The following is a 15,117-nucleotide window of genomic DNA, read 5'->3' as shown; positions in this document are numbered from 1 at the left end:
GAAGTGAAAACTAAAGCTGGTGCCAGAATCTCTCTATTGAAGTGAATGGCAAAGCTCCTACTAATTCAGTTTGTACAGCATTTCAGCTGGACTCCCATTTCTGGGGGCAAGTTTCAGCCCAGCTCCAAGGAGCATCGACATTCAGCTGGATTTTCAGCAGCTTTTTGACTAGTATGAGAACCGTGGGTACAATGCTTGACAGACTCAGTGTAGTATAATAAGCTTGAATTACTTATCAGGCATTAGAAGTCCTTTGAATTAAGACTGTGAAAATATCACAGACTTGAACTGAAGAACTTTTTCCCTTGTAGGTCGATTGTTCACTTTATTCCCTGTACCTAGGATTTCAGCATGGAAAAATATAACAGAAAGGCTGAGAAAATACAATTAAAGGAGAAAAAAATAAATAAATGTGAACTTCAGAAATGTAGTTATTAGGTAGACTATGAAGTTCTGCAGTGGTACCTTACCTCTGAAAGGTGTGAAATATTTCATGTTTGAGAATAAGTGAGTGTTAGAGTCTGTTCATACAGTAAGGTTATTTACTGTAGGAGTGGGCTTAAATACAGAGAATTACTGACATACGTTTCTTACCTCTGATGTTAATGCTGATCTACTCTCTCTTCTCTTGTTGTGAAACACAGAAAGCTGTTACACAGTCTTCATCAAGGTGTCCCAGCTGCAAGAATAAGACCTATACTGAGGAAACAGCTTTCAAGTCATCTCACAGCCCAATCTCACCGTGGTAGTGTTCTGCTGTGCAGCAGTCAATAATTAGCCATGATTTCAGATTCTTTTTTAAATAGTTAGTGTTACGGCTACATATTACAAGGAGTAAACAGAAAGAGTCATCCAACTTCAGCAACTAGTCCCTCTGTGGCAACAGGTCCTGAGTTCTGAATTCAAGTACAAAAGCCTGTCAGCAGATGAGACCTTTTACTAGAGCAGAAGTGACGCTTCTATCTCTTCTTGATTCCTAGTTCCATGGCGTGCACAGCATGCTGTGCTGCATGCACAGCACAGCTGTTCTTCAGAGCAACAGTGGCACCCAGTGACCAACAGCAGCCATTGTCTGCAAATACACAGCAACTTCCCAGGATCTGCAGCAACAATCTCCCCACACACTCCACTGCACACAGACACTATGACCCTGAATAGACTCAAGCAGCAGGCTGAAAACAAGTCAGAGTTTTAGATTCCAGGATATTTGAGGTTCTATAATGTGTGAAATTCAGTTACACAACAGTGCCGAGGTGCCTGCATTTCAAGCAACTTTCAGATCACAACCATGTAAAATAAAAACAAATTCAGTGCAGAAATAGCAAGCCTGTAACTTAATACCCATGAGATTATCAATTTTTATACTGCATTCTGATTAAGTTCTCCGAAAAGAAACACAACTTCCTGTTGAATTCTGAAGGCAATCTGTGGGGTCCTACATTACCTCCTGATTCTGGAGGAAATTCTAATAGCAAATGCAGAACTTTGCTCTTCATAGACATGAGAAGAGCTGGCATTTAGTAACATTCATTTCTGGGAAATCAAATGATGTGTCTATATTTTTACTACAGATAGCATAGGGAGCAGACAGTGGAAGAACCAGATACAAAAAATCCAGCCCATTGGCAAGAAAATACTTCTCCTCAAATTCTGTATGCTATCATGGTATAGAATCAGGCTACAGTGCCACATAGGCCAACCAAGCGTAGAACCAAATCCACAAAATACTGGCAGACAAAGCAGCAAAAACAGGGACAATATTCAGCAGACAGGCCTTTCTACCCACAGCTCAGCATGTTCTGCCATTCGAAAAGCAAGGCCTCTTGTCAAGCTCAGCTATTTCCCTTCTCAGTGTATTCTAGCACCACTGATACCCACTGGTATCCTCCTGTAGAGTGCCATCATAATGTCATCATGAAAGGAAAAACAGACTGCACAAAAATGATGGATAATTAACAGAGCAAATTGGTCTTTCAAAATCTTAGTAATAGAAAGAGATCTCTGAAGTTGCTGTTCTGTAGAGCCCCAAAGCAGTCGCTTGAGGCAGTTCAGGATTAGCCAGAGACAAACCAGCCAGCTGTGTGAACTGAGACCAATTGCACTTTTCTAGTCTGTGGCCACTGACAGCTTCTGAGAGCTACCAAGCAATGCAACCTAGCAGAATTCAGAAGGGAAACCAAGAGAGCCTACCTGAGCTCCACTGCCTTGAAATGCTCTGTGGAGAGGGAAGGGAAAGAGGGGAAAACAAACACCGCTCTACATCCCTCTGAGCCAATAGACGCTTTGCCCTGGATTAGCTCTGGTGCTGCATAAGCTGGGCTTCCACAGCATGTGTTCAGGCGGTAATCAAGGCCTCCCTGGAAGAACACAAAAAATAGAGAGAAATGTTTGCTTTAACAGAGTTTATGTCTTCTGGTCATAACACTTCAGAAGCCTCAGAGGCTTCTTCTCCTGTGTATATTTTCATTCATCTTCTTTTTTGCTTTCATTCAATGTGACCTCACTAAGCAAATATTGTCTAAGACCATGAGCATCACGTAAATGTGCAGATCTCAAGCTGCTCACTTATCTAGTACCCTTGGCATGATGCTTTATTTTCCTCAGCTGATCAAACAGCCTGTTGGTCTCGATTACCTGTGAGAGGCTCTAAATTTGGCCAGGAAAACTCATTTGATGACAAGTAATTCTTTTGGAATCAGTAAGTCAGACTTCCCATTGTTTTGTACCCATCTTACATGTTAATAAAGGCTTCTGGAAATCAGTTTGAAGATCAAGGAACAATTCAGTTCAAGCATATGCAATCACAGGATCCGTACGTCACCTGCAAAAGCCATTTTATTCTATCCAACCCCATGCTCCTATTACAGAACCTTGCATAAGACAGGTGATATACCTACAAAATTAGCTACAGTTCAGACTTTGCAAAACTGGGACTCTATGTATAGAAAATAATCTACCTGTGCTTCTGAGCAATCTGTTAACCACTCTCACACAGTTCAGGCCATTCTAAACAAGATGCAATGACATGTCAGCCACAGAAACAGCTTGATTTTAGGGTGTTTGTTTGGACAAGCCCCTGTTGCATACGGTGGTCAAACATGCATTACTTGGGGGCACATTGTATTTGATTTAACAGATCCTCTTACCTTTGGCTTTGCACAGAGTCCAAAGTCTCTCAGCTTCAAATTGTCAATCAGCAGATTTTCCCGGTGGATGAGAAAGCAGTCAGGAATGATTTCCACCCAAATGCCCAAGGAAACATCTTTTCTCTTCTCTTATTTTCTGCTGTGGACAGTGGTTCCCAGTCTACTCAAAGCTCACTCGCTCTCGCTGTCTCAGAGATCTTCACTGACTGCTGGCAAGTTCCCATCTTCCAATATCCCAGGTGGGAAATACTAGCTTGTATCTGTTGGAAAGGACCTGGGGACTAGGAGGACAAGTGGTGAGTCTTCAGAACTGCTCATATCAGGGGCCTTTTCATTGTTGACAGTGGCCCAGGGGGCATCTCTCACCACAAAGCCCTTGGATGGGGCCTTGGACTCTTCATGGGAAGAGGGCTTCATATACACTTGCATTGCCTCATTGTCCACCACATCTGCAAGATATTCTTCCTCCAAGTTCAGGATGTGATCAATAGCTTCTTCCACATTCTCAGGGAGTCCTGTCACAGTCACGCAGTTGGGGTCAGGAGCTCCGCTCTGGGGAAAACGAATATCCACCTTGAACTCGTCCATGATTTTGCGGATGGCTTTGCGTGGGTTATGATGAACTCCACAATATCTGTCTGTGTCTGCAGCTCCACGCAGGCAGCTTCATTGCTGGCGCAGGCAGAAGGGCTCTGCTGGGATCTGAAGAAAAGGCAGATCTTACAAGTCATTTCCCCAAGATCATTTCCCCAAGTCTGAATTTCTGTAGCCAAAAACTGTCAAGCTGGGCACTGGAGACTTCCGCAGTGGGCAAACAGCGATGCCACTGACAAAATTCTCCTGGATGATCAGGGATACAGCAGTCCCAGCTAAACAAGTGAGTAGATACTGTCATCTAGAAATTGTGCCCCTGGGGTTGGGGGAGAGCAGAACTAAGCATCGTGTTGAAATGGAAAAAGAAGTTTACCTTAAGAGGTTTGGAGCCCACACAATCGCTAGATTCTTAGCATCCTTGCTGGTGATCGAGCAGTTCCCTGCTAGAGACGCCAGGTGTCTCATTAAATAGTGCAGAGTCCTGGAAAAAAAGAGAGGCACCAAAAAGCAAGCCGTGCTGCAGTGCACAAAACAAACCTCACTTCATGCTAGTTGATGTCATTGCTACCATCCCTGAATATGAAGTAGATAAAACGTTCCCAGTGCCACCACGCTGCAGCACCAAGCCCTGCAAAGCACAGCCGCAGCCATCGGCTCCACCAACCGTGCCCCCGTGCAAGGAAATGACCCAATCAATTGACCCAATGCAGCCTTCAGCCGCTGCAGCGTGCACAGGCATGATGTTGCAGGTGTGAGACAACACCTGGAATCGCATCATCGCCCTCTGAAAGGCAGCAGGGCTGAGCTCAGCAGACCGAGCGCAGCACTGACCTGTAGTGAGGAGCGGGCAGCTGCTGGATGGCGTCCTTCATTCTCAGCACCCGCTCCTCCTCTGCAGCACCAGCAGCGTCCTGGAAAAAGGCAGGAAGGGATTCAGACACCAGTCAGGCTGGAGAGCTGCCACAGGTTTGGGAACCATGGGGACAGCGCGCTGGTGGTCAGCACCAAGGCAGACTCGATGCCTTCCAAGAGGCATCAGGGGAACACAGCAGCACGCAGCCTGTGCCACCAAGACCAAGCGGAACAAGCTCTGGGGGGCTTTACAGCCTGATTGCGCAGTGCAGCTTCTTGCAGCAGGCATTTGTCTTCAATTTGCTGTTAACCCCATTCTCGCTTATAAAGCCAAGTGTACTTTCACCATTTGTGGAAACAGGTCTTATATTAGGAAGATTATTAGAAATGTCATCCCAAATATTTGTTTTTAAACAGTGTCTCAGGGAATACTCAGGACTTCTCTCTACATTCCTACTAATCCCATCCTCATTTTCCTCCATTTCCTCTGCGTTTGATAGATGTACTTTTGTATTATCTGTGTAATTAGTGCAGCCTTCTTCATCTGGTATTCTCCAGGTATTTTCCACACTCGCATTTAAGTTATTGTGATCAGGAAGGACACAGAGACTTGGAAGAACAATTTCAGGTTTGGGTTCTTTTAGGTCGACGTTAAGTTCCACATCTCCAAATTCACCTTTACTTTCTAACTTATTACTTGATTCTGTCACACAAGATGAAACACAAAGACTCTTCAATTCTTCACTGAGGTCATCTTCTGACACTTCTGCCACAACGGATGGAGCTTTCGCAGATTCATTAATTTCACCAAACAGCTGCTTCAGCTCTGCTAAAATGTTTTTAAAATTTGTTTCCAACTCCCGTTTCTCTTTTTCAATCCACATCCTTTCGTATCTTTCTTCCCACGGCTTTAGACTTAACTGCTTGTAGGCACTGTGGGATTCCTCATTTTCTTCTAGGGCTTCCTGATGAGAAATTTCTGCTTTGTCAGTCTGCTTTTCACGTGCTGTATTTTCTATCAAGTTGGTAGTTTCTAAAATATATTTATCCTTAAATAAGCAGATAAAGACAGAAAAATTGCCATGAAAAATGAAATTACCGTTAAGCCATATAATTTACATTGCAAACTCATCCCCCCATACAACAACAACAACAAAAACAAAAAAACAAAAAAACCCAAAAAGAAACAACAAGAATTTGACTTTGTTCTTAATTTGTCAACTTCATTCTCCATTTCAGAATACCTGTTTAAATTGGGAGTCTCTTTCTTCGGCTTCCTGCATCTTTAGTTTTTTCACAGCTTTCTTAAGAAGCCTCTTGAACCTGCACAACAAATCAGTGAAGAAAATAAGCAAAGGAACTAGGTATCTATTTGTCATGCTTGTACAAGAAAAGCATAGCTATGGCTTGCTTCATTTTTAACATGCTCAACAGGCCAAAAGTTAATAAGAAAAACCAGCATTTCAATGCAATAGATCACCTGGAGGGTCCAAATTTCACCTCAACAGAGGAAAAAAAGACTTCCCTCTCCGAAGTGCAAGGCAGCCTACATTTGCTCTTCTTATGGCAGCTACAGAAAATCATAGGCTCATGTACCAGAACTGTCTTGCAAGAACTGATGTGAGATCTGAATTTGTTCAGAGAGTTAAACACACCTACTTTTACATTCAAGTTCCTTAAAGCCTGACTTCTAACTTACACGAGCTCTCTTTCAAATACTAGTGAACCATACCTGTCACATTCCTGCCGCAGTTCAGGATTTCTTTCCATTTCCTCGTCAAGACATGCTTCAAGCGATCGTTTCAATTCCATCAGCGTCTTCACTTTCTTTCCTTCATCCTTACACTTTCAAAAAACAAACAAATAAAAATACATGATACACTCAGCACAGGACAGTACACATAGCAACTGCAGATAGCACATATCCATCCCTTTGCCACATTCAGCAGAACACTGAGGCACAGGATTCTTGTGAACATTTAAATCACTTCAGGCTTCACACAAGCGGGCCAATACCTAGGGATACCAATTAACAACCCTGCTGAAGCAAATGCTCCTCTGCCTTTTTATTGGGCTTCGTGCCATATAGCTGGAAAAAAGATGCTAGAGAACAGCTTCCGCAGTTCCTCTGCTAATTTTCTCCACAGCCCTGGAGAACACTGCACACTCTACAGCATTCATTCCAATGACCAGCAGGCTCTTGTGGAAGAGTCTGCTTTTCTGGAATTCACCAGTGTCTTCTCAGTCATTACTTATTTGTGTATATCTTATTTGTGGGTATTTACTAATTTAGTTGCTGTTCCTCGTGGTGTTTTTTCAGACAAACCACAGGAGAGCTGGCAACTAGTTCTGTAGTTTGCATTTGCACCTTATTTATTCTGCAAGGGTTTTAAGCTCCTGTTATTCTGAAAACCTGCAGCAGTTCCTCCATACACTGCACTGAAAATAAGGGGTGTTTTAATCCTGCTTGGAAATCAAGGGATCAGACAATAACCAGAAGGAAATCAAATAAAGAACACAGGAACTGCTGTGTTGCTCCATGTGCTCAACTGGTATCAAACCACACAGTCTTTCTGATAGCACAACTCCGAGATATACTCTTGGCTTTTATTCAATTCCTTCATGACTCCCAAATCACAATAGTACTCAGGGCCCGAGTAGCAGGGATATAAAATCAGAGTATGTAAGAACTCAAGAAAATGTCAGCATTGCTCTGATTCCAATTCATTCAAGCCTTCATTTCTCTTAGCAAATGAACAATAACAGATGATATTTCATCATCTGTGACACTGGCCTCTCCAATCTGTACAAAGGATTTTCTATAACACCATTATGAGCATTGACACTGCCAATCCTACCTTCTCAGTGACTTGTTGAAGCTTGGAAGTTAGCATTGCACATTCTGTCTTGAGTAAATTCAGCTGTCCATTGTACTGAAATACTGTCTGTGTTAAGGTTTCCTCACTCAGTTTAAGTTCCTTCTGAAGATAATCATCATCATTTCTCTTCCTGGCGTGTATTGCCAGGCCATACAAAGATGCAGCTCTCTCTACCCAGACTAATCAGCAATGGCACTGGCGTTATGCAAGGAGCTGGGTGACAGCCAGCTGCCCTGTGTGGCCAATTACTGTCTTTAAAACCTTATCTTTGCTGAGACTTCCACTCTGTGTGCCCTTGTATGTGTGTGCACATCCTAGGGAGCCCCTGACTGCCCACACGGTGCCCCGAGAGCCACAAACATCCCTCCCAAAAAGCCCATGCAGAGACAGGCCATGATGGGCCCCCTGGGTGCACTAAGGCAGAACTGAAGTGGGCTGACAGCTGGGCCCTGGCTGCTGGGCCTGCCTGGTGCCTGGGCTGTCCCTGTGTCTCTGCCTGGCCACGCAGAGCCAAGGGTCAGGGGGGAGCTGGGCCTCCCCAGCAGCTTAATTGTGGGGTGCAGAGAGTTCATCCCCAGCTGGCATGTGGCTCCCAGCCTGGGGCAGAGGAGGGAGGCACATCAAAGGGCAGGAAGCTGGGGCAGGGCTGGGAGCACAGGAAGGAGGAGTGGGGGGGGGGGGAAATGGGGCTAAGGCAGAAAAGGAGGTGCCCGGAATGCTGCCTGCAGGATCAGGGCCTCCCTCCATGTCTGGGTGACAAAACACACTGAGCAGATGCTGCTGCCTGCTCCTCGCTGTGCAGCCCAGAGATGCCAGCCTAGGGCAGCAGGCAACAGAACCCCTCCTTGCACTGAGAGCCTGAGGCAGGGAGGGTCCTCCATTAAAATGTTGTCCCCCCATCCACCTCTGCCACACAGAGCACTGCACTGTGCACACTGATTGTGGTGCTGGTCAGAAGCTTCGTGTGGAAGTGCTTCTCAGGGAGCACAGGCTGCGGTGGATGCGGGGCTGGATGGCTCCTGGGGCTGCTGCTTGTGTCAGGGTGGTGGAGCTGCTGTGGGATTTCATCTACCAGCTGTACAGGATGGGAGAGCAGCTGGAAACACCTGTGGCAGAGGTGCTACAGAGACCAGGAGCTCAGGCTCTGCTATGGGACACCAGCAGCTCCTGCCCTTAGTGCAGGCACAAGAGTGTCCCAGGGCCAGGGCTGAGATCCAGCACACAGACAACACTGTACGGGCAGCTCTTCCTCATACAGAAGGCTCCTTCCTTCCCTTTCTCTGTCTTTGCTCCTGCAAGTTCCTTTGGGGTGTTTTTCTGCCTCCTTTAAAGGAAATGTGGTTTGGGAAGACCAAACAGGCCAAAACGTGTATAGAGACAAAAATGAGCCCAGAGGGGAAAAGGCAGAGAAAAGAAGGGCAGGTGGGAATTCTTCTCTGTTTCTAGGAGTGGCAGAAAGTGCTTTGAAATCTGTTTGTGCAAAATGGTGTAAAAATCCCAATTACAGCTACAGCACCAAAGGAAGTAAACAAGCTCTGGAAGCAAGAAGTGGCCTCTGGGATGGAGGAACGTGTTCCAAGGTGACTGCACGAAAGATGTTGTGATTCATGTATGTACATTAGTGAGTAATTTTCCAGCTCGGAAATCATCCAATTACACATTCAAAATGCAAGAAGGCATTTAAGAGATCTAAGGAGTCGTAAAACTGAATAAGATGTTATTATGCCAAAGCAATCCTGGCGGTGCAGGCTGCAATGGAGGCAGCCAACTGAGCACACTTAGAGCTGTGGTGGGACTTTGCATGAGCTGCAAATCATTGCAACAGAAGGAATGGCTGCAGTGAGGATGCTGGGCTGCCCCGGTGCAACACAGGCCTGAGTGTTCCCCAGCTGGAGCTTACACTGCAAGGAAAATAAATCATATATATTCTGCACTCAGAGCTCTGACTTTGTTTCAACCCACAGTTAGGCTTTGAAACAGCACACAGACACCATTCATGGTGAGCTTTGCACAAGTCAGGGGATTTCAGGAATGATTAATTCACTTCTGCAGCTTTCACGCAGAATTCTGGAGCAATGTCTTCTATTCTGCTACTAAAAAGTGATTCAGCTGATGGAAGAGGTAACAGCCGTTTGGACACGTTTGGACACAACAAAACAGATTTATGGCACAAAACAGTCAATAAAAACCAGAGACTGCTGGTAGACTGCTTTTTTTCGTAGGACTTTATGATTTGTGGCCCTTGTGCTTCTGTTATAATCTCCAAATGGAAGGAAGGAATCATGCAATTCTGTTGATTAGAAGAGGAGATTCTGCATTACTGATAATTCACCGTGTTTGACATTCCTGTGTTATTTGTCTCAACAGTGACAGGAAACTTTTGCTTTGCCAGTGACTCTGAGTGACTGAAAATCCTAGAACTGCAAGATTTTTGTGATTTCTGCAACAACAATGGGAACTTCCAAGTTGCTGCAAACTCATGCTCGGCAGAGCTTCTCTTTAGATTGTCCCTAGGACTGCATTTATGGCTGTGGCAGTTATGAGTCCTTTAATGACCTGATTCAGTGAGACGCAGCCAAATTCCATCTTATCCTTAAAGCCTGTGCAAGTAGTTACAGAGAAGGTCAAAGAAAAGGAAGGTCACTGCTTTCTTCATAAGTACCTTGCTCCTATGTCAGGTGCTAAAAGCTTTCCTAATAAACAGCGAGGAACAGCACCTTTAATTACTGATTCAGAGTGCTGCAATTCCAGCATTCAAGAGAGAATTGCCAAGCTTTGCTAACAACTTAAAGTTGTTGTTGTATTTCATGTTTTAAACTCTACACGTGCATTTCTGGCACTGGAGCCTAGGTCTGGGCTCAAAGCCACTTCCCAAAGGAGACCTCTTATTATCTAGATTGGAAGCTTACAGGAACAAAGACCTTGAGAGAGCTGACTGGTGCATCCACGCTATTGGCAGTGCCATATCAAAGAACTTTCTTCCAACAGTGTCCTGAGCTTGACCCTTAGAGCACTGAATGCCATTTCTCCTCACCACTCTCACAAAAAAGATTATCTGTGACTGAGTTACTCTAATGGCTAATTACACCAGAGCTGCCAAAATAAATGTTTCCATATCCAGCCTAAATGTATATGTTCCTATGCCAGTATAAACCTAAAGGTCAAGTTTCTCTTCTTCCATCCTTGAATTCATGTAGGACCACAGAAAGCCACTCAGGATAGGTGTGATAGTCTATCCAAGCACAGCTTCATCCCTACCGATGACAACAGCAAATGCTGTGCCAAGAAAGTCTGCAAAACTCTCCTTTCCCTGCAGGATCTTCCCCTTGGGCTCCCACCACTCCCCTAGAGGATGATCATGTATTTAGTTTGCATTAATTCTCCTAAGCACTTTTTTCAATCTGCTGAAATTACCAGCTATCTGCTGTGAAAAGAAGCACCCTCCCCTCTCTGCATTTAATCAGTCTTTTATTACTTTTCCCAAATGCCTCCATCTTCCTGTACCATGAGACTTCAGGAATGACAACTTTGCATTCAGCTCAGCCAATTCTTCCACTGTTTTGGATACATCAGCCACTGCCCTGAGCCTCAAGAGGCTCAGACTCTCACATCTCTTCTTCTCAGCCTTTACTTCTGATTACTCTTGGCACGTATTTGACCATTAGGTCTATTTTGGACTTAGTTGACAGATAGATAACATATTGTGTATGTTATCTAAAATATGTTATCATCAAGAGTTGTGGTTGGGCTCAGCTGTGGCCAGTGAAATGGAGATGGCTGCATCCATCACAGGGCAGCCCCTGGTGCCTTCTCACAGTGGCCACCGCTGCAGCTGGTATCATGTCGTTTACACCCAGTATACCATATTCCTTTGGCATCCAAAACTCAGCATCAGAATGAATCTCTACAAAAACAAATAAACAAAAGAGTATAGACAAAGATGTTCCAAAGCAGTAGAGAGAGACCTCCAGGATAAGCAGCATTTCTACTGGAATCCTATCCTCTCAGTTCATTAATTACATGCTATTCCTGCACATCTTTCCATCATCTACTAACTACAAATTGAAAATTCCAGGTTTTCCACTGAAGATGCATTATGATTATTACAAGGAACATTACTGCACCTTCTTGCTGCTGTGTAATATATTTCATCTGAAAAAGACTGCTTGTCTAGAACCATTTACAAGTTTAAATTTTTAGTGTTTTGTCAGGGTCTGTTTGATAAACTATGAAACCAAATTTGCACTGTTGGATTTCAAAATTGTTGCAGCAAATAGACCATTAGTTTTGTGCAGGGTCTCATTGTGAATTCTCACATCTTGCCATACTGGAGATTTCCTTTGTATTCTAAACAACTCAACAGCAACAAATTACGACAAAGTCTGCCCTGGTATCTGAGGTCATGCAGTGATAGAAAAATATTTTCTGTCTTTCAGCTGAATAAAAACGAACTATGAGGCCTAAAGCACCTAAAGCAAGTGTTCAAAACATCATGTCGATTAATTTCCTCAGTTAAGTAACACAAGACCAAAAAGACAAATTGATACTCCTCTTGTTCTAGCTAAGGCTCTTTAACACAACAGTGCAGACACAGACAGAATGCGAAAGCTAAATTTCAGTGACTCGGTTCATTATTTTAAATGTGTATCTGCAAGCAGTCTTGACTGGAGGTTAGAGCAAAATGCTGAGGCAGAGACAAAGCAAACACAGGGACAGTGACAAGCAACAAACTTCCCAGTCATGCTAGCTGATGGGCTACCTGGGCTTTGCAGCACGGGATACTGTGAACCAGCTGCTGGTGTCATCTCCTGGACTCAGGCGCAGGGGAGCAAGACTCTGGTGCCAGCTACTGGAGTGTGTAGGGCATGACTGCCCAAGCTTTTAGTGTGCCTGGGCTGCACTGAGTGAAGAGGAATTGTCTTGGGACACATATAGGTAGGCTGATCCAAAATTAATGCCTCCTACTTATTTCAATGGAAACTACAACTGCTACAAAGAGCACAATTGCGCTGTTTAAGAATGCACATCCACCTCTGATGTTTTGGGCTAACATATACAGTAGGGGGCATTACTTCGGGAGTAGCCCTCATAAGATATACGATATCAGTAATGCATATAAGTGACAAAGCTCATTTTACTTTTTAACATCATTTATTAAAGCATAAAAAAGTGCCAGTCGTTGGTGGGGGCTGTGTGTGTGAGAGTGAAGCAGCTACTGGAGTCAGGCCTGTAGTGTAGGCCTGCAGACTGTTGCCATATCCTGAATTGATTGTGGTCTTCCCATCCCAGCCACTGGGACAGGAATGGTGTGTGTTCCCACATCAGCTATGGGCAGTGCTGTGGTGAGTGAGGCCAGCTTAGAGCTCCACATCAATGGCTGCAGCGAGGCAGCAGGTCACAGCCCTCATGCCTGGTATTGTGTCTTAGCTACGTGAGTCCCATTGAAGGCAGCCCTTGGCTGAGTCAGCTTGTCAGCATCTTGTCAGTGTCCTTTCTATGTGTGCATGTCTCTGAGATACCTACTCTGCACTGCTACAAGCTGTGCCTGCAAAAGGGAAAGCAGCAGCCATGTCCCCTGGCCTGGGCTGCGAGCCCGGGTCTCTGGGCATCAGGCTGAGCATAAGCAGGCAGGCAGAAGGAGTTCTGGGCCAGAGCAGCTGGAAGAGGTGGTCATGCCTTTACCTCAGGTAAAATTATCACCAAACTCCTGCCTACAAACTTCAGGATCTCCACTGTGAACAGGTCAGCCTAAAACAGACCATGCCCTTGCCCAGATGGGACTGTCTTTCTGAAGGCTCCTGGGCCACAGAGAAACTGGCCCTGAGCCACTGCCCCGGCCCTCCTGGGGCTGCCCCATCATATCGGGGAGACAGCTCAGGTCCAACACCAGCAAACAGGCAACATCAACATTTCTTTTGGTGTCATACATATGATGCAGGCCAGACCAGCACTGAACCACACTGTACATTACTGGACATAGATTATATCAATAGCAGCAAACAGCGTCCCGAAACAGCCAAGTATCTGCTGCGTAGGGCAGCTGGTGCTGACAGGCCCACTCCAGACTCAACTAATTTCGATCAAAACCAGGCTGTAACCTAGATACAACTCTTAACGCACTTGGCCCAAATTTTCCAATGGAGGCAGAATTGCAGTATTTGGACCTAGAAGGTAAATTTCTCACAGACTTAGAGACTCCACGTGAAAGGCCAGGATCACTATGGACTGCGACAGCAGCACCAATATCTTCTTGTCAGGGCACTCTGTTCTCTTTTCCATTAGATCTGGGTATGAAACACTCAAACCCTTTTGACAGCATGGCAGTTTGAGCAGTATGAATTGCAGCTTAGCAAGCGAAAGACAACAGAGACATGGATATTACAGTGGAAACTGAGAAATACTGATAAGTAACATGGAATATAAATAAAAATAGAGCCTTGACTTAGAAAGCCATAATACATACACCAGCACACAGGGCTCCGAGGTCTTCCTTGTGAGGGGTCCAGAACTAAACACAGTACTAGAGGTGTGGCCTCACCAGAGCTGAAAACAGGGGGGCAGTCACTGCCCTGTTCCTGCTGGCAACACAGTTTCTGATGCAGGCCAGGATGCCATTGCCTTTCTTGGCCGCCTGGGCACACTGCTGGCTCATGTTCAGCTGATCAACCATCGTTACCCCCAGGTCCATTTTCTCTATACAGTCTTCCATCCACTCTGCCCCAAACCTGTAGCACTATGCCTGGAGTTGTTGTGGCCAAAGTGCTGTGCTTGGCATTTAGTCTTATTGAACCTCATCACACTGGTTTCAGCCCAGCTATCCAGCCTGTCCAGATCCTGTACGGCCTCACTACCCCCAGGTAGATCAACACTCCCAGCCAACTTGGTGTCATCTGCAAACTTACAGAGGGTGCACTCAATGCCCTCATCCAGGGCATCAGTAAAGATATTGAAGAGGACAGACCCCAGCACCGACACCTGGGGAACACCACTTGTGACCAGTTGCCCTCTGGATTTAGCTCCATTCACCACCACTATCTGGGCCCGGCCCTTCAGCCACCTTCTTACCCAGCCAAGAGTGTACCTGTTCAAGCCACAGGCTGCCAGCTTCTGCAGGAGAATACTGTGGGAGACAGTGTCAAAGGCTTCGCTGAAGTCTAGGTAGACCACATCAACAGAGTTTTCATAGAATCACAGAATTGTTTGGGTTGGAAAAGACCTTAAATATCGAGTCCCACCTCAACCTAACCATACTACCCTAACCCTAACAACCCTCCACTAAATTATGACCCTGAGCACCACACCCAGATGGATTTTAAACACATCCAGGGATGGTGACTCAACCATGACCCTGGGGAGCCTATTCCAGTGCTTCACAACCCTTTACATAGAGAAGTTTTTCCTGATATCCAACCTCCCTCTGGGTCAACTAGTATCGTCACTGGAAATTTCTGGATTGACACTAAGGCTCTTTCATGCATTAAAGTAAGCAGACTGCTTTCTGAATACTCCAAGTCAGTTGGTCAAGCCCCTGCAGAACTGTAACCCAGTCGTGTTTTTCTGTGGGGTAGAGACTTCCTGCCTAGTGAGCTGCCTTCTGAGTCAGGGACCATGGGGCTTGGTAGTTCCCAGTAGTTAAGGAAACACCA

General features: G+C 45.2%; 2 protein-coding genes across 3 annotated transcripts in view; one reads left to right on the top strand and one right to left on the bottom strand.

Moving 5' to 3' along the window:
* The window catches only part of LOC107307923 (uncharacterized), a 201,861-nt gene that overhangs the window by 155,739 nt on the left and 31,005 nt on the right, over positions 1 to 15,117 (top strand). The gene's annotated exons all lie outside the window — the stretch shown is intronic.
* Positions 2,343 to 6,705, bottom strand: LOC146753321 (uncharacterized). Of its 2 annotated transcripts, XM_085528745.1 has the most exons (5): positions 6,325 to 6,705; positions 5,837 to 5,915; positions 4,572 to 5,641; positions 4,114 to 4,221; positions 3,463 to 3,848 (listed from the first exon to the last, which is right to left on the bottom strand). In XM_085528745.1, the coding sequence occupies exons 1-3, from the start codon at positions 6,402 to 6,404 to the stop codon at positions 4,841 to 4,843; spliced, it is 960 nt and encodes a 319-aa protein (XP_085384871.1). In that variant the 5' UTR covers positions 6,405 to 6,705; the 3' UTR covers positions 3,463 to 3,848; positions 4,114 to 4,221; positions 4,572 to 4,840. The 2 variants fall into 2 exon arrangements, 1 of the variants encoding a protein (XP_085384871.1); XR_014939351.1 differs by lacking the exons at positions 4,572 to 5,641; positions 5,837 to 5,915; positions 6,325 to 6,705 and adding an exon at positions 2,343 to 2,357 and having other exon boundaries at positions 3,147 to 3,848; positions 4,114 to 4,128.

This window comes from Coturnix japonica, chromosome Z, assembly GCF_054131305.1.
Source record: "Coturnix japonica strain WE chromosome Z, WE-NBRP24, whole genome shotgun sequence".
Taxonomy (NCBI): domain Eukaryota; kingdom Metazoa; phylum Chordata; class Aves; order Galliformes; family Phasianidae; genus Coturnix; species Coturnix japonica.
This window is presented reverse-complemented; position numbering and strand designations above follow the sequence as displayed.